General features: G+C 37.3%; 1 protein-coding gene across 1 annotated transcript in view; it reads left to right on the top strand.

The window, feature by feature from the left end:
* The window catches only part of PARP2 (poly(ADP-ribose) polymerase 2), an 84,634-nt gene that overhangs the window by 22,208 nt on the left and 38,944 nt on the right, over positions 1–23,482 (top strand). The window contains exons 4-16 of the mRNA XM_053702233.1: positions 23–229; positions 373–495; positions 581–651; positions 2,466–2,516; positions 14,584–14,680; positions 15,853–15,928; positions 17,083–17,185; positions 17,371–17,533; positions 17,626–17,764; positions 17,846–17,909; positions 18,462–18,596; positions 19,123–19,250; positions 21,184–21,283. Coding sequence (XP_053558208.1) covers positions 23–229; positions 373–495; positions 581–651; positions 2,466–2,516; positions 14,584–14,680; positions 15,853–15,928; positions 17,083–17,185; positions 17,371–17,533; positions 17,626–17,764; positions 17,846–17,909; positions 18,462–18,596; positions 19,123–19,250; positions 21,184–21,283 — 1,457 coding nt within the window. The remainder of the gene's footprint in view (positions 1–22; positions 230–372; positions 496–580; positions 652–2,465; positions 2,517–14,583; positions 14,681–15,852; positions 15,929–17,082; positions 17,186–17,370; positions 17,534–17,625; positions 17,765–17,845; positions 17,910–18,461; positions 18,597–19,122; positions 19,251–21,183; positions 21,284–23,482) is intronic.

The raw sequence follows: 23,482 nt of genomic DNA, 5'->3' as shown, positions 1-23,482 counted from the left end.
TGTGCACCCTTATTTGTTTCAGTTTTTGTATGGCAATGGGAATCTGATGAGGGTTCTTGGATTTCCTATGATGCAAGCATAAGTATCTCTCTGGAAAGTTCTCTCCATTCCGATGTTAAACTTGTGTCAATAAGTCTGGGAGGCCGCCAGTATGTTGTGGATTTAGGAAGTATGGTGCAACGGAACAGTCAGACCCAATATGACAGACCAATAAAGCGCTGCATATCTAGTAAGTCCAATTAAAAAGCAAGAAACAGGAGGTTCTTTGGTTAGCCAAGGCGTTTATTTGGGTAACAAGGGGCTAATGAAGAGGATGAAATACAATATTATCATTAGAAGCTGTTTAAACCCTTCACTCTTGTTTTACAACAGCTGCAGACACTGGGACTACGACTACCCAGCAGAACAGCAGCGTCAGCAAACCCTCAAGCTCAAAGAAACCAAGGAAAAAGGAAAGCACAGAAACTGGGGGTAGTGAAGCAGAGGAAAGCAAAGGTACAAAGAATCAACATGTTGCTTATTCTTCTTTGTATTCACTTAATCATTTATATTAATATTATTTATATTTTTTCTTATACAGAGCAGGTTAGGACCTTGCTATTAAAGGGTAAAGCGCCAGTGGATCCAGAATGCAAAGCCAAACTTGGAAAGGTAAATTATGTCAGAAAGCGTGGCTTAAGTGAGATTGCCTAAAGTGAGCATACAAGGTGATAGCAACAAAGGATGGCAGAACGGGGGAGCATGAAACTAATCCTCTTACACTATTACCAAAACTTAACTTATGTGTTGCCCATGGGTGCAGCAAGTATAAAATGACAATTTCCAAACACTGTTTGAACTACAGATTCTTTGTTTTTTTAAAGGCTTTGCAGTTCCTGGTACTGGGAAAACTCATTTACTCACTATTGTAGTGGAATTGGCATCACTATGGCCACGTGTCCCTTGTATGAATTCCATGTGCCTCCTCTTTGCTATTCTCACAGCCATAAAACCCAGTACTTCTATCAAAAATGCATGGCTTCACTGCACACTATTTAATACACACACAAAAAAACTTAAAATAGTTTTTGAATGAGTCCAGTATAACATGGGAGTCTTGGTACAATGTTATACATCTTACGAACTCTTGATTGGCTGTACCCGTTCCAGAGCTAATAGAGTGATAATTAGTACACTGTGTATTTGGAGGCAGCTGTACTTACTGTTTTTAGAAAAAGCAAATAAATAACTTTTAGGTCCCTTTAATTAGCCTCTGTACTTATTGCATCAATTTTCAATTATTTTTTAAACGGGGCACCTTCATTTAAATTGAGAGAACGATATATGTTTTTAATTGATAAACGCCTCTTTAGAATTGCACCAATGCTTTGAGTTAATTGTCATTGCTTTCACCTGGCAGCTGGAAGGAGAAAGATGAGAATCACCTCTTTCAAATAAGGGTCTCATTTCCATATATGTATTGTGTGGGTGATAGAAAGACTAACTCATGCTCTGCAAAGAATAAAGATGGACCTCTGGTTCTTCATCCTAACACTAGGCAATTACACATCATTCCACCTTCATCTCCCAATCTATTTAAAGGTTTATGAAATCCAATTTTTGTCTTTCTTGATTCAGATAGAGCATGCAATTTTAAGCAACTTTCTAATTTACTCCTATTTTTCTATACATTTTTCTTCGTTCTCTTGGTATGCTTTGTTGAATGAGCAACAATGCACTACTGGTTGCTGACTGAACACATGGGTGAGCCAATGAAAATCAGTATATATATATATACAGCCTCCAATCAGCAGCTAGAACCTAGGTTCTTTGCTGCTCCTGAACTTTCCTAGATAAAAAAAAATTCAGCAAAGGATAACAAGAGAAGGAAGCAAATTAAATAATAGAAGTAAATTGGAAAGTTGTTTAAAATTGTATTCTCTACCTGAACCGTAAAAGAAACATTTTGGGTTTCATGTCCCTTTAAGGGCATTTTGCAGCTTTTGAGGATTTTGGGGATATATATTCTGGTTTCTTTGTTTCACTACGCTAGTGCTTTATATGCAGCCACTGAACAGATCTGGTATAAATTATGATAAAGATAAAAATGCCCCCTATTGTGTAATAAAACAATTTAGAGGCTATATAATTAAAGTATGTCTATAATAGGCAATATAATAACACTTATCAATGTCACTCTAGATCTAAAATTATTCTACAAAAGGCAAGGCCATAGGGGTAATATTGGACCTTTGAACTACCTTAACCATCAACTCCTGACTACAGCTACATGAGTTTGGTTGTTAAGGAAATAGATTGTGCTTCCTCTTTCCTTACTGCATAATGATTGTATGTAAGCTAAATAGCTAGCTATGTTTAGTGTGTTTGAAACATTCTGTTTTCAGGTAACATTGCTACTATTTTGGAAAATGTATTTTTTATACACGAGTGTTACACAAATTCATTGTCGCTATGTTTTTTCCCAGGCTCACGTGTATTGTGAGGGAGATGATGTCTATGATGTGATGTTAAACCAGGTGAGATCTCCCCAAAAATTGTTACTCGATCATATTTTGTAATACAAGTGTGCCCAGTGTATTCTATAGGGAAGCATTTCCATGTTTTTTTGTTTTTGCTTTTTTCTTCATTCATTTTAATCTTTGTATCACATTTCATAGAAATACCAAAATAATAAAATTAATTTGTTATATTAAACCATACTTTTTTAAAGTCACTTAAACTGACTTTCATTGCTGATATAGGGAGATCATGCCATTTTAAACAACTTACCAATTTAGCAGCAATGCACTACTGGGAGATAAAATATAATGGGTAAACAGTCCCCACCTACAGGGGGTGCCAGACTCAGTCTTAAAGGGGCATCAAATATTGTACATATGGCTCTGGACATGCCCTGTCGGGGAGTTCCGAAGGAGGAGCCTGTGTATGAGGCTGTGCAGCACAAGCTCTACTCCCTGCAGACAATCCTTTGGCGGTAGTTAACGCGCCAGGAACCCCAATAGCCGAGGGAAGACGCTGCAGCCGGCTCGGTCCTGCCTGGAGGGACTCCCACAGCGCTATTGCATCTTGCGCTACTCTACAACATTCGGTGTGTTGGGCTCCACGTAGGACATCTCGTGAAGAGGACACACAAGAATTAAGACCTATTGCGGCAGTCCCCCCCTCCCACCGGTGCTGCGTGAGGGGGGTAGATAGCCCGAAGACACTAGGAATCCTCTAGGTGGCAGAATTCTAGAAGCAGTCCCCCCCTTCCACCGTTGCTGCGCTTGGGGGGGTAGATCGCTTTAGCAAAGAAATACAAAGGGGCGCTGCCGAGACACAGTCCCTATTCACTTACCCGCCAGCACTACCTTGCCTGCAGATTAGGAATCAGAGCACCGGGTCCTCGGCTCTGCTCCTTGCCGCATCATCGGCTGATTCAGGCTTTGTCTGCGCACACACCGCGGAGGTTAAAGGTGGCTCACAACCGGGAGAATGTCGGCTGGATAAGCTGGGACAGTTGTGTGCGCTCCCTGCGAAGATCACCAGTTGAAGTCCAGATAAGGTAAAAAGGGGAAAAAGGTCAGGAAAATACCTGAAGGGCTAAGTGGAGGACGCGGGAGATAGGGGGGAAGGAGGAACAGAGGACTTTGCGGGACCATTAAGGAATTTTGTCCTTAAGAATTGCTACAGAGTTCTGCCGACGCTTCAGTTCAAGGCCTCGCTGTTCTTAACCCCCTGGTGGGGCTTGCAAGGCTCCTTTCTGTAACTACCCTAATCAGAGGTTGAGAGTGGGTTAAATTTCGGAACTCAATTCAGAGTTATTGGCAAAAGGTTTCTGAGCTGCTAAAAGGTTGACAGGGAGACGCTGTGGAATTCTTTTGATACAAAAGGCTGGGTCTAAATTACATTGTGTGACTGACTTTTTACTTTATCATTCCCCCTTCTATCTGTGAACTATACAACCTAAGCAGGCTCTAGAAGGCATATTGAATCTCTGGATTCCCTTGTTTTTATGTGCTTGTTTGTTGGTTGGTTCTTTTTGTTTTCTATTCTTTTTTTGCTCCTCTGCCTAATGCTAATGATTGCGTTCACTTTTCTTTCTCTCATAGGTTGTTTTATGGAAAGTGGTTGTATAAACTGTATATAAGTTGGCACATAATTTACTAGGCCATTTTTTTTTTTTTTTTTTCTGTGTTTTTTTTTCTCTGCAAAGAAAAGGAAGGAGAGGGAAAGAGAGAAATTATCCTTTCCTCTCTCTCTTAGAAATACAGGGTTGGCCCCACAGAAACCCAGGGTGAACTTTGTGAACCCCTCTGATTCACAATCAGCCTGAATTAAAAAGGGGAGGGGGGGAGAAGGAGGGAGAGAGAAAGGGAAAGAGGGTGTATCTGAATATACCTTTTTTTTTTCTTTCTGTATTCAGTTGAATAATTTATTCTGATTTATACCTGGGTTGAATCTTACCGCTCTCTCTGGGTGTAGTACCTTGATCTAAAAAAGGGGGATTTTTATATTTGTGTATATGTCTTTCTTAAGGCATCCTCCTGAGTTGAGTTACTTACCAAAGCTAGGATCTGACTCTTGAAGATAGTTTAGATCCCTCCATAAAGTAACCAGGTGTTAATTGGGTCTCATATCAGATTAAACTTGAACTGAATCTTGACTTTAGTTAAGAATCATAGAGTATTACTCACTATAAATACAGTTTTTCAGATAAAATCAGGGCTGAACTGACACTAACCAGAAAACACTGGTTCTAGTAGCTATAAACAGGCCTTGTAATACATTACTCATATAAAGTAGTATTCTGCAAGGAGTTTCCTTGCTAGCAGAGTTAGATAGAAACAATTGTGTTAGTTCTACACTAACAGCTCAAGGTTTTCACGGTGGGTTTCAATTGACATAAAGATAATCTTCTGCCTGCTGGGACTGAGAATCTCTGGTGGTCTTAACACTTTCTTATCACTGATTCTGATTAGGCACTTCTTCACTTGATTTTCCTCATTCCTTCACTTTTTTCCCCCACCCCTTCCTCTTCAATCCCCCCCCTTTTTTTTTTTCTCTTGTCTATCCCTTTTCTCAACCACAAATTAAACACTTAAATTCACTCACGTTTTTTCCTTTTTTGCGTCACACTTTTTTTTTTTCTTTTTTCTTATGCTAAGTCACTTATGGATACATTTTTAAATTCACCAAACCACCTTAAAACCACTTCACCAACCATGGCTTCCAGACCCAGGGACAAGAGGAATAAAGCAACAGCTGAAACTACGGCTGAATTACATCCTGAACCTGGCTCTGCTGCAAGGTCCAAGGATGCCACCAATTCACAGACATTAGTGAATGATATTATAGAAGCTTTGAACCCGAAATTCGACTCTCTTAGATTAGAGATAAAACAAGACTTACAGACACTTTCTATGGAGGTTAAGCAGTTTTCGACTAGGATTCAAGAGGTTGAACAAAGAGTGTCTGACCTTGAGGACCTCTCAGTTACACAGGACACCAAGTTACAGGCACACTCCCTCACTCTGAGAGAACTACAGAATAAGATAGAGTACCTAGAAAATCGATCTAGAAGAAATAATGTCAGAATAATCGGGGTCCCTGAAACTCTGCAGCACACAGACCTACTGAAATTTGCAGCTGAAACTCTCCCTCAACTTTTAAACATCCCCCAAGAATATTTACTCTTAGCTGTAGAGAGGGCGCACAGACTGGGGAGATCTCCCATATCAGCTGGGGATAAAGTAAGATCTAGACCCATAATTGTGAGGTATTTGAATTATCAGGACAAGGTCAGGGTCATTCAATCATCTCGCAAAAAGGTATCCATCTTACTAGAAGGAACCAAAATCCTGTTTTTTCAGGTTTTTGCCTATGAAACTTCTATGAAAAGAAGGGAGCTTTCTCCAATTTGTGGCAGGCTGATTAAAGAAGGGTTCTTTGCCCTGGTTATCTACCCAGCTAGGCTTAAGGTAGAAGCACAGGGTCATATATATTTCTTCGATACTGCCTCTGAGGCAGAAAAGTTTTGTTCTGAAAAATGTGCTAAGTAACCTGAATTAAGCTGCTAAATCTTGTGATTATATGCTTCCATTCTGGATGAAGTTGCCACTAGTGTACGGAAGTTCTATGCATTTGTTGTTGTTGTTTTTTTTCATGTTGTTTTTCTCTGCAGGCCATATTGCTGATTAGAGATCATGGGATTTCCCCCCTCCCTTTTTTTTTTTTTTTTTTTTTTCTTCTTCCCCCTTCTCCTCTTTTTTGTGTGTTTTTATTTTTTATTTTTTTGTTTACTCTTTTTTTTAATAGGGTAAATGACGGCTAAAATAAAAAAATTGACTTTATCTTCCTGGAACGTTGGAGGTATCTCAACCCCAATAAAGCGCAAAATGATAATTTCTCAACTGAGGAAACTTAATTCAGATATTGCATTTATCCAGGAGACACACTTGAATGCAGAAGAATCTCTAAAGTTGAGATCCTCCTGGGTCAAGGAAGTGTTTTTTTACACCAAGTATAGGTAGGAAAAGAGGGGTAGCCATTTTACTAGGGAAGACTATTTCGTATGAAGTTCTATTAGAATATTCTGATCCAAAAAGGAGAATTCTGATCTTAAAAATTAGATTGGCTAACTATGTTTATACGCTCTGCAACCTTTACACTCCTAATAAGTTTGAGATAAGTTTTTGGGAATTTCTTCAATCTAAAATTTTACAACTAGGTGAAGGAAACATAATTGTAGCAGGGGACTTTAATATGGTGCCACAGACTCCTCTCGATAGGTTCAGACAGGTACCTAGCACTGGTATGGCCAAGAGAGATAAGTTGGAAGGTAAAATGTTCAAAACTTTGTTCAGGAATCTGGCTCTTAAAGATATCTGGAGGATTCAGAATCCATCTCAAAGAGAGTTTACATGTGAGGCCAAACGTGTAAAATCTTTATCCAGAATTGACTTTTTCCTAGTTAGCGAGAACGTATTAAATACTGGTGCTACCAACTAAAATAACACAGGTCACCATCTCAGACCATGCCCCAATTAGACTAGATATTCCAATAAATGTTAAAGTATATACCTCACACCGATTTTTTTTTTTCCCTAAATTTTTAGCGAAAAATTTAAAATTTAAGAATTGGCTAACTGCTAGAATGACTCAATTTTTCTCTTTAAATATTGGCACAGTTAATGATCCAAGTATATTGTGGGAAGCAGGTAAGGCGGTAATAAGAGGGGACGTTATAGCATATATGGCTGACTTTAAGCGGAAGGCTACCCGGAGAGAGAATGAAACACTGAGATCTCTCACTAACACTTACAACAAATATCTAGCCCAACCAACATCTGCAAACTGTAGGAGATATGTCTCTGCTAAGAGAGAGAGAGATACCTTCCTAATGCACACCTCAGTACAAGCCAATTTTAAAACCAGAGCCAAATTTTACAGACATGGGGATAAGGCAGGGAAACTCCTCGCAAATCTAGTTAAGAATGTACAAGGAAGCTCTTCCATTGACTCGCTCTTGGAACAAGGCAGCTTACTCCAAAATCCAAGAGATATTCTTGATGCTTTTTCTGTTTATTATAGGGATCTTTATTCCTTTAAGAATTCAGATGCAGAAGCATCAGAACTTTTTTGGAGAGGGCTTGATCATCCACTCCTGAATGAAGAAGCAGTAATTAATATCAATGCTCCTATTTCTGACCATGAGGTCACATATGCAATTAAAGAGCTGCGCCTGGACAAAGCCCCTGGCCCGGATTCTCTTCCCAACGAGTTCTATAAGATCCTAGCTCCGGTTATTATTCCTCATTTAAAAAACATGTTCAATGATTTTTATATAAAAAATATACCTATTCCTTTGACTTTTGCTGCTTCTACCACATCATTAATCTTGAAGCCGGGGAAAGATCCTCGGAAAAAAAAGAGTCTTATCGGCCCATCGCATTACTTAACTCTGACTATAAATTACTATCGTCAATTTTAGCTAAAAGACTTCAAAGGGAGATAGGCGATCTCATCAATAAAGACCAGGCAGGCTTTTTGTATAGACGTAACTTAGCAGCTAAAATCAGAGAACTTTTTTTAGTTCTCGACTACTTTTATAACTATCGTGAAGGTTCCTTTCAAGATCAGGTAGATATAGCAATTGTTGCGCTGGACACAGAAAAAGCGTTTGATTCAATATTCCATCAGCATATTCTGAACTCTTTAACTCATTTTGGATTTAAGGATAATTTCATCTCCTTCATTAACAACCTTTGTAGAAATTCTTCAACCAAATTGACCATTAATAAACTTGAATCTAACCTAATCAACCTTCAGAGAGGCACAAGACAAGGATGCCCATTGTCACCTCTTTTATTTGACATAGCAATGGATCCCCTAGCTCTTAAGATTAGGCAGGTACTACAGGGAATAAAAATCGGCACTTTGGAACAAAAAATTGCTCTATACGCAGATGACGTACTAATCTATATGTCTAACACGTTAATTAATATCCCAAGACTACTCTCGATTACTGATACTTTTGGAACCTTTACAGGCTATAAGATCAACATCGCTAAGTCAGAGCTAATGTGGATAAGAAAAAATGAGGCTTCTCTTTCTGTGACACCCTTCAAGGAAGTTTGGACTCATTTCAAGTACTTAGGAATCAACATTTCAATTAACCCACAAGAATGGTATAGTCTCAACTTCTCTCCTATTTTAGCTAGAATAAAAGAGTACATGAGTAGCTGGCAAAATCTTCCACTTTCTCTTTCAGGACACATTGCTTTATTTAAAATGGTTCTTCTACCAAAAATGTTATATCCTCTACAAAATATTCCAGTTATTTTGAAAGTTAAAGATTGGAAAAGTCTAAATAGGGCCCTTCGATATTTTATTTGGAAATGCAAAAGACCTCGAATTTCCTTAAATAAACTCTTTCTTCCCAAAAGATATGGGGGAATGGCTCTCCCTGACCTTAGCAAATATAGTTTGGTTTTCCTCTCACGGATTGCGATGGACTGGATCATGAATAGAGACTATTTTACTAATAATGAATTGGAAAGGAATATTATATTCCCTTATAACCCTATAGCCTTGATTCATTGTCCGGTTCATCTAATTCCAAAGAAAGTGAAGTGTCTCAACTCGATATATATGATAATACAGGCATGGAAAAAGCTTGGGCATAAGTTAGGTATTGATCTCACTATTCCAAAATTCCAAGGGTTATGTGGTAATCCAGAATTACAAGAAGGAACCAATCTAAAATATTTCAGGCCTGGCATGAGAAGGGTTTAACTTTCATGACTCAATGTATAGATCAAGACACTTCATCGGTTAAAACCTTTGATAGGCTGAAACAAGAATTCGATCTAAGTAATAAAGATTTTTTTGCTTACCTCCAGGCCCGACACTACCTTTTCTCACTTGCTGAGAAACATGGATGGTCTTGGTCCTGGGGGAAGCTAGACAATTGGCCCTCCCTTGTTAAAAATGGCTTATCCTCTATCTAAATTTGGTATGACTTGGTGACTAGTCAAGATGGAGATTTCAATCTCCAACAGATATCACAAAAGTGGAATCTCCTATCACCAGAATTAGACATCGAGGTAGCTCAGGTTGAAAAATCTATAGCCATAATAGCACAGACTACACTATCTGCAAGCTGGAGAGAATCACATATTAAATTACTCTATAGAACTTATTATACCCCATTAAAGGGGTTTAAATGGCATAACCATAAGTTTAATATATGCCCTAAATGTGCATACCCAGCAGCTGATATAGTACACATGATATGGACATGCCCTCGGATAAGACAATTGTGGCAGAAAATAGAATTCTGGTTAACCAAAGTACTGAAGTTACCCGCTATTTCTCTCTCATTGGCAGAGGTTGTCTTCCTCATAGAATCCCCTATAATCTCTAAACATAAGAAAACTAGGAACATGGCAATTCTGGCAGCGAGAAACTTGATTTTTGGGAAGTGGAGAGACCCCTCGATCCCTAGTATCCAAGAAATTAAAAACTATATGAAAAAGCAGTGTATTATTGAACAGATGGATACAACCTTAACTTCTGAAAGCAAGGTGAATCTTTTTTTAAAAAAATGGTCTGCATTTATTAAAATCTTTCCCCCAGAGGAAATAGATCAACTAATCTACCCTTTCAGACACTCAGAAATAGTTCTACTAGATCATTGGTAACAATCAATTTTTTCCTATCTCCCCCTCCCCCCTTTTTTTTTTTTTTTCCCTTTTTCTTTCTCTCTTTTTTTTCTTTTCTTCTTCTCTTCCCTCCCACCTCTCTCCCTGTCTCATGGCCGTTATAGCTATGTTGTTTTGGCAGTAATCAGCCTAGAGGAATAATTTGTATAAGAATCCAAGCATATAATAGAAAATAAGAGACTTAATTTGTTTTTTTTCTTCTCTTTTGAGTATGACAAGAAGTTCATTGTTTGCTTGAAGGTTTACTCTTCCCCCTTTTGTTCCATACTTTGAGGGTTATAAACCTGGTTTCATATAGTTTAAAAGGAGCTAAACAAAAACAGTTTTTGTGCGTTTAGAAGCGATTTAATATAAGGAGAATGATGCATTTTTGAGTTATCTTATTCTATTGTTATTTGATGTAAAAAAAAGAAAAGAAAAAAAAGTGTAAAAACCCCAACAATGTTATCTGTAAGGGGCAGAGAAAAAAGAAGGATATATATATTCTGTTATTCCTTTGTCTCTTTTTGCAGCCCTGCATGGTGTGCAGATTGTATATTGTTGGATTTAAAATAAAGATTAAAAAAAAAAAATTGCATGCTCTATCTGAAAGAAAATAAATTGGGTTTAGTATCCCTTTAATGAAAAATGAAAAAAAAAAAAATATTGTACATATGTGAACAGATATACGATGACTACTTCAAAAGGGAAGTCTCAGATAGTAGTGATCCTTCTAAAATTCCATCCGAAAGACAAATTCTGAAATATGCAAACTTTAGAAGGCGCCTCCTAGTGCTGATCAGTCATGTAATCACAATCCTCTACAGCAAAAGGAATAACTTGTTGTTAGGCGTTATCTTATAACCAGGGGTATCACTTGACACTTAGCAGTATTCTTCACCTGGAACTGAATGGGTTACTTGGCGAGATCTTAGGAACAACAATCACACAATGCAGCAAGTAAAGTCTAATACCTGTTCTGTTTATTATAAGGCATCACATACTTTTATAAACAATGGTTACAGTATATATGGTTAAACAATGACAAAATCATAGCCACACCATCTTACACAGTATGCTTGGAACAAAGAACTTCATTAAAAATAAGGAATAAAAAGGAATATTTTTAGTAAGCGTGGACTGTTAGATAAAAGTATACCTGGGCTCATCGCCAAAGACATAACAAGGCCATCGGACAAATTATTGAGATAAAGTGTTCAGCTTAAAACATCAGCATATTTTTTCTCACAGCATAATAAAACACATGAAGAAATATAATGAGCTCATCTTAAAATGGAGTCTAAAACAAAATGTATGAGTAGAGACAAAATGGTGTTAGTATTGTTATATATTCTTACACTAGAATACTCACAAGGGTAGCAGCACTCTGTTGTGCTTTTGGGCGCAGACTGGGGTGTCAGTTCTATATTTCCCAACTCACCGTAGCCTAATCTAGAGCATGTGAAGACCTAGTGAGTCACCAGTCTGACATCAACTGAAAAAAAATAGCAGTTTCCGATTAAATTTGAAAAGCAGGAAAAATAATATTTAGGGACGTTAAATAAAGAAGCAGTAAATGCTTTCCCAAGAACACTGCTTAAAGGGATATGAAACCCAAATTTATTCTTTCATAATTCAGATAGAGCATGCAGTTTTAAGCAACTTTATAATTTACTCCTATTATGAATTTTTCTTCATTTTATTGCTATCTTTATTTGAAAAAGAAGGCATCTAAGCTAAGGAGCCATCCTTTTTTGGTCCAGAACACTGGACAGCACTTGTTTATTGGTGGGTGAATTTATCCACCTATCGGCAAGAACAACCCAGGTTGTTCACCAAAAATGGGCCTGCATCTAAACTTACATTCTTGCTTTTCAAAAAAAGATACCAAGAGAATGAAGAAAATTTGATAATAGGAGTAAATTAGAAAGTTGCTTAAAATTGCTGCTCTATCTGAATCACGAAAGAAAAAATTTGGGTTCAGTGTCCCTTTAACCCCTTAATGACCGGACCATTTTTCAATTTTCTTACCCTTAAAGGGACATTCAACACTGCCCACAACATTAATCTATGTTGAAAAACTAAAAAGATGAAGCTGCAACGTGCCCCCTTTCTCTTACTTCCTGCCTTCACTGTTGAATTGTCTACGATAACTTCCAAATTGGTGTCCTAACATGGTTTCCTAACTCCCCCCACCGTGACGTATTCACCTTCTTTTTCAAACCAGCAGCCAATGATAGCCCATTCCTCGAACTGCAATCCAAGCGCGTTCACGGCCATTAGCGCATGCGCGATACACTAGGAACACTAAAAGCGGAACCATAATAAGCCAAGTTGTTTCCTTTCCGCTTCTTATCAATGTAAACTAAGGAGTTGATGCGTATAGGGGTTTTACCTAATAGAACGAAGTAGAGTACTATGCGTAATATAAGCGGAACGGAAACAACTTGGCTTATTATGGTTCCGCTTTTAGTGTTCCTAGTGTATCACGCATGCGCTAACGGCTTTGCATTGAAGTAGGAGAAATGGGATATCACTGGCAGCTAGTTTGAAGAAGAAGCTCTATACGTCACGGTGGGGGGAGTTAAGCAGCCATATTAGGACACCAATTTTGAAGTTATCGTAAACGATTCAACAGTGAAGGCAGTAAGTAAGAGAAAGGGGGCACGTTGCAGCTTGATCTTGATTTTTAGTTTTTCAACATAGATTAATGTTGTGGGCAGTGTTGAATGTCCCTTTAATGACAATGGCTATTTTTACATTTCTGCAGTGTTTGTGTTTTGCTGTAATTTTCCTCTTACTCTTTTAGTGTACCCACACATATTATATACCTTTTTTCTCGCCATTAAATGGACTTTCTAAAGATACCATTATTTTCATCATATCTTATAATTTACTATAAAAAAAATATATAAAATTTGAGGAAAAAATGGAAAAAAAACACACTTTTTCTAACTTTGACCCCCAAAATCTGCTACACATCTACAACCACCAAAATACACCCATTCTAAATAGTTTCTAAATTTTGTCCCGAGTTTAGAAATACCCAATGTTTACATGTTCTTTGCTATTTTTTTTGCAAGTTACAGGGCCATAAATACAAGTAGCACTTTGCTATTTCCACACCTCTTTTTTTCAAAATTAGCGCTAGTTACATTGGAACACTGATATCTTTGAGGAATCCCTGAATATCCCTTGACATGTATATATTTGTATTTAGAAGACATCCCAAAGCATTGATCTAGTCCCATTTTGGTATATTTTATGCCACCATTTCACCGCCAAATGCGATCAAATAAAAAAAATTGTTGACTTTTTCACAAATTTTTTCACAAACTTTAGGTTTCTCGCTAAATTTATTTACAAACAACTTGTGCAATTATGGCATAAATGGTTGTAAATACTTCTCTGGGATCCCCTTTGTTCAGAAATAGCAGACATATATGGCTTTGGCGTTGCTTTTTGGTAATTAGAAGGCCGCTAAATGCCACTGCACACCACACGTGTATTATGCCCAGCAGTGAAGGGGTTAATTAGGGAGCTTGTAGGCAGCTTTTAGGTTTAATTTTAACTTTAGTGTAGTGTAGTAGACAACCCAAATTATTGATCTAGGCCCATTTTGGTATATTTCATGCCACCATTTCACCGCCAAATACGATCAAATAAAAAAACAAACACATTTTTCACAATTTTAGGTTTCTCACTGAAATTATTTACAAACAGCTTGTGCAATTATGGCACAAATGGTTGTAAATGCTTCTCTGGGATCCCCTTTGTTCAGAAATAGCAGACATATATGGCTTTGGCGTTGCTTTTTGGTAATAATAAGGCCGTTAAATACTGCTGCGCACCATACTTGTAATATGCCCAGCAGTTAAGGGGTTAATTAGGTAGCTTGTAGGGTTAATTTTTAGCTTTAGTGTAGAGATCCGCCTCCCACCTGACACATCCCACCCCCTGATCCCCCATGACCCCCCTCAAACAGCTCTCTTCCCTCCCCACCTCACAATTGTCACCGCCATCTTAAGTACTGTATTTTTTCATACAGTCTGCAGTGATGAATCCCCCTTACCCCACAACCTCCCTGATCCCCCCCCCCCATACATCTCTCTAACCCTCTACCTATTTGCTGCCATCTTGGGTACTGGCAGCTGTCTGCCAGTACCCAATTTGCCCCCCCCCCCCCCAAATAGTTTTTTTCTATTTTTTTATATGAAATATTTGTTTTCTGTAGTGTAGCTGGCCCCCCTAAATGATCTACATCCCTCCCAGATCCCTTACTAAGAACGGAGATCCCCCTGCATCTACATCTGTCTTTTTTTTTTTTCTTCACTTGCCTGCATATTTTGCGCGCGCAAACGTAAACCACTAATACCAGACATTTCTCCACTCTCTTCAGACCAACCTGCAGTTTAATAACAATAAGTACTATCTGATCCAGCTGCTGGAAGATGATCATATGAGAAGTTTCTCTGTTTGGATGCGATGGGGGAGAGGTAAGGCATTTCAGTTCTGAGATCTTTTGCTGAGAGAGTTTAGTTGAAAAACTGTAATACAAATTGCATTTGTGATTTGCTGTATATTATTATTATTAGTTCTTTGTAGAGCGCCAACAGATTCAGTAGTGCTATAAACATGGCATGGTATGCAAGGTAACATTTATACCGATTAAGTGGGTAGAGGGCCCTGCCGAGAGTTGCACTGTTGTCGTCAGCTCTTATGAAGGTGATCTGCAAACAACTGGGCTCATAGGCTTAAATGCTATGGGGATTCAAGGGGATAACAAAGGAGGAGAGGAACTGGGGTTAGGAAAGGTTAGTGTAGGTTGTATGCATCCCTGAACAGTAGAGTCTTTAGGGAGCACTTGAAATTTTCAAAACTAGGGGAGAGTCTTGTTCATCGACTCAGATAGTTTACAAGATAGGTGCTAGTCTAGAGGAGTCCGGTAGATGGGAATATGAGGAGGTAACGAGAGGAGGAGGACGTGAGCAGAGCAAAGGAGATGGAAGGGAGAGTATCTGGAGACAAGGTCTGAGATAAAACGGGGAGCAGCGCAGTTAAGGGCCTTGTATGTCAGAGTCAAAAATTTGTGTTTTAACTCTGGAGGCAAGAAGAAGCCAGTGAAGGGATTGGCAGAGAGGTGCAGCAGGTGAAGAGCGACGTGTAAGGAAGACAGGTCTGGCAAAGGCATTCTTTATTGATCGTAAAATATGAGAGAGTGGATTAAAATCCTAGTTGTGTCTTGTGATAGATGAGAAGAGAAGGGGACCAAGGACAGAGCCTTGTGGGCATTATAGGCACTCCCCCCTGACCAGATCCCATCTTTGAAGTCACGCGATCACATGAACGATCGCATGATTTCAATTATTTGTTTACAAATAAGTTCTGTCAGGAAAGGGTTAACAATAGTGTTCTATAGCCCCAAAATATTATGATTTATGCCTATTTCTGTTATGTGAATACGCACAGTAAATAACCCATATTAAGTGACCATAGCGGACTGTAGCCATTGTATGTCTTTAAAATGGCTTACGATCTTGCAAATCCAGGCAGAAAATGTGCTACGTGGATAAAAAACTACATGTCTAGTTAGTAAAAAAAGTAACATACTGGCCAGAAGTACCACTGATGGCATCTGCAGACTAATGGGCTATCTGTTTTTTTTCAGTTGGTAAGGTCGGACAGAACTCTCTGGTATCCTGCGGAGGGGACCTTCTAAAAGCAAAAGATGTATTCGAGAAAAAGTGAGATTATCTTCAGCTGACACTCTGTACCTTATCCATCCTATTTGTTTTGTTTCTTCTTTAATTGCCCTTTTTTTTTTTCTTTTTTCAAGGGACAGAAAACCTACCAGACATTCTACTGTATCTAAAAGATTGTAATAGTCTGGTGCTAAAAGATTGTAGCCTGTTTTTAAAAACGAAGTGTGATCTATATTTTAGCCTCTGGGTACATCTTTACACCCTCTGTTGGCGATCTCTCCTTGCAGTTTTTTTCTTGCATGTTTGGGCAGGCGGCACAGCCATTTCAATGTCTACTGCCAGCTTCAGTAATACAATTGAATTAAATTGCTGATTGCATTATTGGTGTGTATGTTAAAGACTTGCCTTAAGTGTGTATATGACATAGAGTCAATATAGTTTTTTTTCTTCCAAATCTATTATTTTCTGCAGTTTTAACTATATATTAAATCAGTATTTTTAATGAAAAGGGAAATACCCAAAATATCCTATTTGTATTTCTTGTACTTGTTATATTTCATGCTTATGTAACTTTCTAACTGCTAAATAATTTACTAAATCAATACAGATTAGTACATTTATTAGGATTCTTTAGAAATGACATTTACAAGATCTTGTGCAATCAAGCACTGAATTGTTTGTAGCCACATTTTTTCTGCATTTCAAAATGTATTTGTTTTTTCATTAAAACAAAATGCAACATCAGCTAAGACTGCTCCCGCTCACCCTTGGTTTTTCATGTTCCTCTCCTGAATAAACAAACATTTTCTTGTCATACCTGCAGAAGCAGTTGTCACTATCAGCTGGTGAGGATTAGTAGGAAATACAAAACCAATCATTTACACAGCTTTTAAGTAAAATGTTTTTTTTTTTCAGGCAACAAAATATTTGTGACATAAATGCTGCTTGTTCATATGCATCACAGAAAATGTTAGGGTTAATTTCCTTTTAAACCCATACAAAATGCAGGTTTTGTTGTTATAGTATGTAATATAAGTGGTGCTTTGTAATATAGTTTGTGAGTAATACACTTTCCTGCATTCTGCTACAGTTTCCCTCCTGATCATTGTATTTTATTATTAGTAACAAATGCTTTAATTTGCTTTCCAGGTTTAGTCACTGCATTTTTTTCTTTTTATGTTTGCTTCTCTGAATAGGTTTTTTGATAAAACAAAGAACGTGTGGTCCGAGAGAAGTGATTTTGAAAAGGTTCCTGGCAAATACGACATGCTGCATTTGGATTATAATTCAACCACACAGGTATATACATCGTGTTGTGGCTGGTCTGTAAACACATCCTTCAGTACCATTTGTATGTATGTAGCAATAGTTATGTAGATGAGTTGAGTTGACATTTGTTTGTTTAATTCTTGCAAAGTGAATATTGTTTATATTACGTGAGTCTTGTAAATGTATTATATCATTTTCTTACATATTGCCTACAGGAGGAAGAGGAAATCAAAAAGGAAGAAAAACCATCTGACCTGCCAAAACCAGAATCACAACTAGATGTCTGTGTCCAGGAGCTGATTAAACTGATCTGTAACCTACAAAACATGGAGGAAACCATGCTTGAAATGAAATATGACACAAAGAAAGCACCTTTGGGTATGGTACCTCTGCAAGTTTTTATTCTACATATTTAGCTTAGAAGATCCCATTTCAGCCCAAAAAAAAGACTGTTGAATGTTCTTTTCTAGGAAAGCTCACTGTGGAACAAATCCGTGCTGGGTACTGCTCTCTACAGCGTATAGAAAACTGCATCAAAAAGCAGAAATTGGGCAAGGACCTTATTGAAGCATGTAATGAATTTTATACTCGGGTTCCTCATGATTTTGGGTTAGTATTTGTAGTTCTAGCAAGTGGTTTGTACATAGGATATAGGGGTGTTAACCTTATCATTGTAATACTTCTCTGAAGGCTCAGGACGCCCCCACTTATCAGAACAGCAGATGAGCTGGCCTTAAAAATACAACTCCTTGAGGTAAGAATGCTTTTATTTGAATTAAAATATTAATATGAAGTATTAAAGGGACATGAAACCCAAACATTTTCGTTCAGGATTTAGATAGAACTTACAATTTTAAACAACTTTCCAAAGTACTTTTATCATCAAATAATAGTACTTTGATATTCTCTTGATATTCTTTGCTGAAGGAGTAGTAAATAATGCACTACTGGGGAAAAAAGATGAAAACACATCTAGTCAGCCAATCACAAGAGACAAATGTGTGCAGGCTCCAATCGCCAGCTAGCTCCCACTATTGTAGGATATGTACATATTCTTTTTTAACAACTGTACATTTTAAACAGAAGTGAATATAAAAGTGCATTAAAATGACATGCTCTGTCCAAATCATGCAAGTTTAATTTTGACTTTCCTATCCCTTTAATATCCTGAATATACCAACTTCCATTATATCTTTGTGCATTTGTTTTTCTTTGTACTTTTTGGATTTTTGTGTCTTTAATCCTCACTGTAATTATGTGGCCTTTTGATTTCATGCTGTGTAACCCATATTCTTTATTTGGCCAGGCTTTGGGTGACATTCAGATTGCAGTAAAACTGGCAAGTCAGGAGCTTAACTCTATGGAACATCCTGTAGACAGACAGTATCGTCAGCTTCACTGTTCCTTACAACCACTGGAAAAAACATCTGCTGACTTCCAGGTATTAGAGTAGTTGTGATGTGTATTTATCTGCTTATCATCCCCATCTCTTAATCGTTTTTCTAGCATATGTCAAAGACAATATAAAGCTTAAAAAAGTGCCCGGTATCTAAAAGTAATCTTAAAAACATTGAAACCTCTTTTTTTAAAATACGTACGGAGATGGAGAGCAGACCGGCAATCCTCCACCCGCAGCTCCTGAATGATCCCAGGTCTGCTCTCCATAAAGAAAGGTATTTTAAAAAAAAGCTTCAATGTAAAGTTTAATGAATGAAAGTGCCCCTGTTTTTAAGAGCATTTTTAGATACCAGCCACTTTTTCATTAAACTTTACATTCGCTTTAAGTCCTTGAATGAAATCTGATCTAAGGAACAACTTGCAGTATAAATGTCCTGGTAATTCAAACACCTCTCTAAGGCACATATCTTTTTGTACAGATATCTAGAGCTAGGAGAAACCTACACTTGTATTTATCCCAGTTTCTCTGTCTTCATTATTATGTGTAACAATCCCACCCTCCATTGCAGCTTATTGAGCGCTACCTGCAGAGCACTCACGCTTCCACACACAATGATTACACCATGACTCTGTTGCACGTATTCCAAATGCAGAGGGAAGGAGAAGAGAGCAAGTTTAGAACCGATCTATCCAACAGGTAAGTATCTCCATTTACCTAAATAACAAAGCATTCATATCTTTTAAACCTTCTCAGTAGCAAGTACATTTAGAAGTATAATACCCTAAGTATCCCTAACCACAATATATACATATTATTAACTTAACAGTTCTATTACAAAAAAAGTGAGACACTCCTGCACATCTTGACACTTGACAAATTACTTTGGGTCTATGAACCAGTGCAGTCTGTCGTATTTTTTTTAAACTCATGAATTTATTTTACATCTGGGATTCATGATTGCTGATACAGAAGAGCTTTAGGAATTCTACAGAACACAAGTGTACAAACTGTTGGAATAAATCATTTAGTATAGGGTGAGGAAATATTCCTGATGCCACCTGTCTGTAGCTGATAATGTTCCATACATTGTTTGATACACTTCAGCGGGGCATGGTAAAACTTGATAATCTCTTGCCTTACTTTATCATTCTGGTATCATATATTTTAGTGGTACATTCTAGCATGGAATATGTCATATGTGATGTGTCTCTATGCCACTTTATCTGTCACATTTGCATTTTTGTTACAGCAATGGTACACTTTACCTGACACATGTCTTTATCTGTGATATAATATTTGCTTTTTCTGAATCTGCACCAGGTTTGATGGTAATTTTAGGATTTTTAAGGCAAACATTTGAGTAATCTTTGTTTAAGGCCTAGGTATCCTGTAGATACATGTACCATAGGTAGAGAAACTAGGCTTTAAAGGGACTGTCTACTTGAAAATTATGTTTTTTAAAAGATAGAAAATCAGTTTATTACTCATTCCTCAGTTTTGCATAACCAATACTGTTATATTGATATACTTTTTACCTCTATGATTACCTGTATCTGAACTCCTGCAGACTGCTCCTTATCTCAGTGCTGTTTACAATCATGCATTTTAGCCAATTGGTGCTGGTTCTTGCATAGTCATAATCATTTTCCATGGGAGTGAGCACAATGTTATCTATATGGCACATGTGAACTAGCACTGTCTGGCTGTGAAAAGCTAATAAAAAGCACTGAGATAAGAGGCGGCCTCTGCGGATACTTAGAAACAGGCAATCTTAGAGATTATAAAGTATATTAGTATAACAATGTCGGTTGTGCAAGCTGGGGAATGGGAAGTAAAGGCATTATCTATCTTTTTAAACAGTAAAAAAAAAATTAAGTAGACTGTCCCTTTAAACCACTTCACATGTTTACAGAAATACTTACATGGTATTTTAAAAGGTCATCTCTTGCTTTTGTGTAAAAAAAAAAAACTACAACACATGCTTGCCCCCACACTCTATAGGAGACCATAATGCAAATTATGTAACCTTCAATTAGCCAATTTCAGCATTTTGAAAACTCAGGTTAGAGTTATTTTAATGTCCCTTTAAGAGTACATTGGCAGTTTATTGAATGAATATAAAGTCTACATTTTACCTCTGTAATTACCCTGTATCTAAGCCTCAGCAGACTGCCCCCTTATTTCAGTTCTTTTGACAGACTTGCATTTTAGCCAATCAGTGCTGACTCCATGGTAAATTCATGTGTATAAGCTCAATGTTATCTATATGAAACACATGAACTAATGCCCTCTAGTGGTGAAAAACGATCAAAATGCATTTAGATTAGAGGCAGTCCTCAAGGTCTAAGACATTAGCATATGAACCTCCTAGGTTTAGCTTTCAACTACGAATACCAAGAGAACAAAGCAAAATTGGTGATAAAAGTAAATTGGAAAGTTGTTTAACATCGCATGCCCTATCTGAATCATGAAAGGGTTTTTTTGGACTTGACTGTCCCTTTAAACAAACTACTGCTAAGATATCCAAAACTCTTTTTGCTGTTAGATATACCTACCAGATTTTTATTTTAATAACTAAAATAATTGATGTATAAAAATATACATATATATATAATTTTCTCACTTGCAGGATGTTGCTGTGGCATGGAAGCCGTCTGTCTAACTGGGTTGGAATTCTCAGTCAGGGGTTGCGTGTAGCTCCTCAGGAAGCTCCAGTCACAGGTTATATGGTGAGTAAGATTAGTTTGCTTTTGATACTGCCCTCTTATTCTAAATGTAATGCAGAATGTGGCTGGTAACCTATGAAGAAACCAGGAATATGACTTATCTGAGACAAAGGATTTAAAGTTATTATTTCTTTCATACAGGTGGTAAAAGTCTACGATCCATTACTCCTGGGAATTACTTTTCCCTGCCACTAGGAGGAGGCAATGATTTCCAAACCCCAAGAGCCCTTAAAAAAAACCTCCCACCTCACTGGTAAAATCAGTCTTGTCTTTGCCTCCGCTGAATATACAGATTATCCTTCACAGAGAGGGATTCTCAGACTGAGTTGAGGTCCATTTCCCCTCAGAGTAAAGTGTTTGATCGAGTTATGTGTCGAGAATATAGGTAGAGACATTTTTTCACCTCCTGGGAATTAGTCACAAGCTTCAGTAACAGATAGATTTCTGATTGCTGCTTAGGTAAAGCTCATTTCAGGGTTAAATCAAAATTCATTCATTTTAAGCAAAAAATCTGAGATTTTGCATATCTAATTTGCATATCTTACCCAAAATCCTCTTGTGCATTGGTACCAATGTATATGGAGTTTTACTGGGGGAAAGCAAGCAGGGATACTTGCCTGGATGTGCTAATTTTCTATGCAATTTTTTTTTATTGATTTACTTTTGAGACATAGAGGATTTTAATCTCAAACTTTTATCTCCACCATAATTTTAATGAATTTTGATTTAACCCTGAAATGAAATTTACTTACAGTAATCAGAAATCTATCTGCTACTGAAGAGTTCTAATAAGAACAAAACAGGCTGACTAGCAGTGGTTTATGTATTTGCTGCAATCACCCTATTAAGGGATTGCTGTGTTAAAACAGTATTTGAAGCATAAAGTCTGAGATTTTGCATATTTTACCCAGAATCCTCTTGTGCATTGGTAACAATGTATATGGAGTTTTACTGGGGAGAAGCAAGCGGGGATACTTGCCTAGATATGCTAATTTCCTATGCATTTTTTTTTATTGATTTACTTTTGAGACATAGAGGATTTTAATCTCAAACTTTTATCTCCACCATAATTTTAATGATTTTTGATTTAACCCTGAAATGAACTTTACTTACAGTAATCAGAAATCTATCTGCTACTGAAGAGTTCTAATAAGAACAAAACAGGCTGACTAGCAGTGGTTTATGTATTTGCTGCAATCACCCTATTAAGGGATTGCTGTGTTAAAACAGTATTTGAAGCATATAGTCTGAGATTTTGCATATTTTACCCAGAATCCTCTTGTGCATTGGTAACAATGTATATGGAGTTTTACTGGGGAGAAGCAAGCGGGGATACTTGCCTAGATATGCTAATTTCTTATGCATTTTTTTTTTTATTGATTTACTTTTGAGACATAGAGGATTTTAATCTCAAACTTTCATCTCCACCATAATTTTAATGAATATATCTTTATTTGGAAAAGAAAGAATGTAAGCTTAGGAGCCGGATTATTTTTGGTTCAGCACCCGGGAAGCGCTTGCTGAATAGTGTCTAAATGTAGCCACCAATTAGCAAGTGTTACCCAGGTGCTGAACCAAAAATGGTTAATTTTCCACTCTTTTTTTTTGTCTGAATAGGTTTTTTTTCGGTCAGTTTCAGATCTAGTATCTATGGGAGTGATTGTATCTGTATGGAGTTTTACTGGGGAGAAGCAAGCGGGGATACTTGCCTAGATATGCTAATTTCCTATGCAATTTTTTTTTATTGATTTACTTTTGAGGCATAGAGGATTTTAATCTCAAACTTCCATCTCCACCATAATTTTAATGAATATATCTTTATTTGGAAAAGAAAGAATGTAAGCTTAGGAGCCGGATTATTTTTGGTTCAGCACCCGGGAAGCGCTTGCTGAATAGTGTCTAAATGTAGCCACCAATTAGCAAGTGTTACCCAGGTGCTGAACCAAAAATGGTTAATTTTCTACTCTCTTTTTTTTTGTCTGAATAGGTTTTTTTTCGGTCAGTTTCAGATCTAGTATCTATGGGAGTGATTGTATCTGTACCTTTTGTTGAAACATGGGATGGGATTTTATTCAAATCTCTTTATTAATCCAAGGAAGGATGGAATTTTTAGGCTAGTTTGGATCTGAAGGCTCTGAAAGGATGTTTTCCTTTATGTTGCAAGTCACAGGAAACATTATCAGTTAAATGGTTTGTCTTTCT

The sequence above is a fragment of the Bombina bombina genome, chromosome 2 (genome assembly GCF_027579735.1).
Source record: "Bombina bombina isolate aBomBom1 chromosome 2, aBomBom1.pri, whole genome shotgun sequence".
Classification (NCBI taxonomy): domain Eukaryota; kingdom Metazoa; phylum Chordata; class Amphibia; order Anura; family Bombinatoridae; genus Bombina; species Bombina bombina.
Note: the sequence above shows the minus strand (reverse complement) of the source record. Positions and strands in the feature narration are given on the sequence as shown.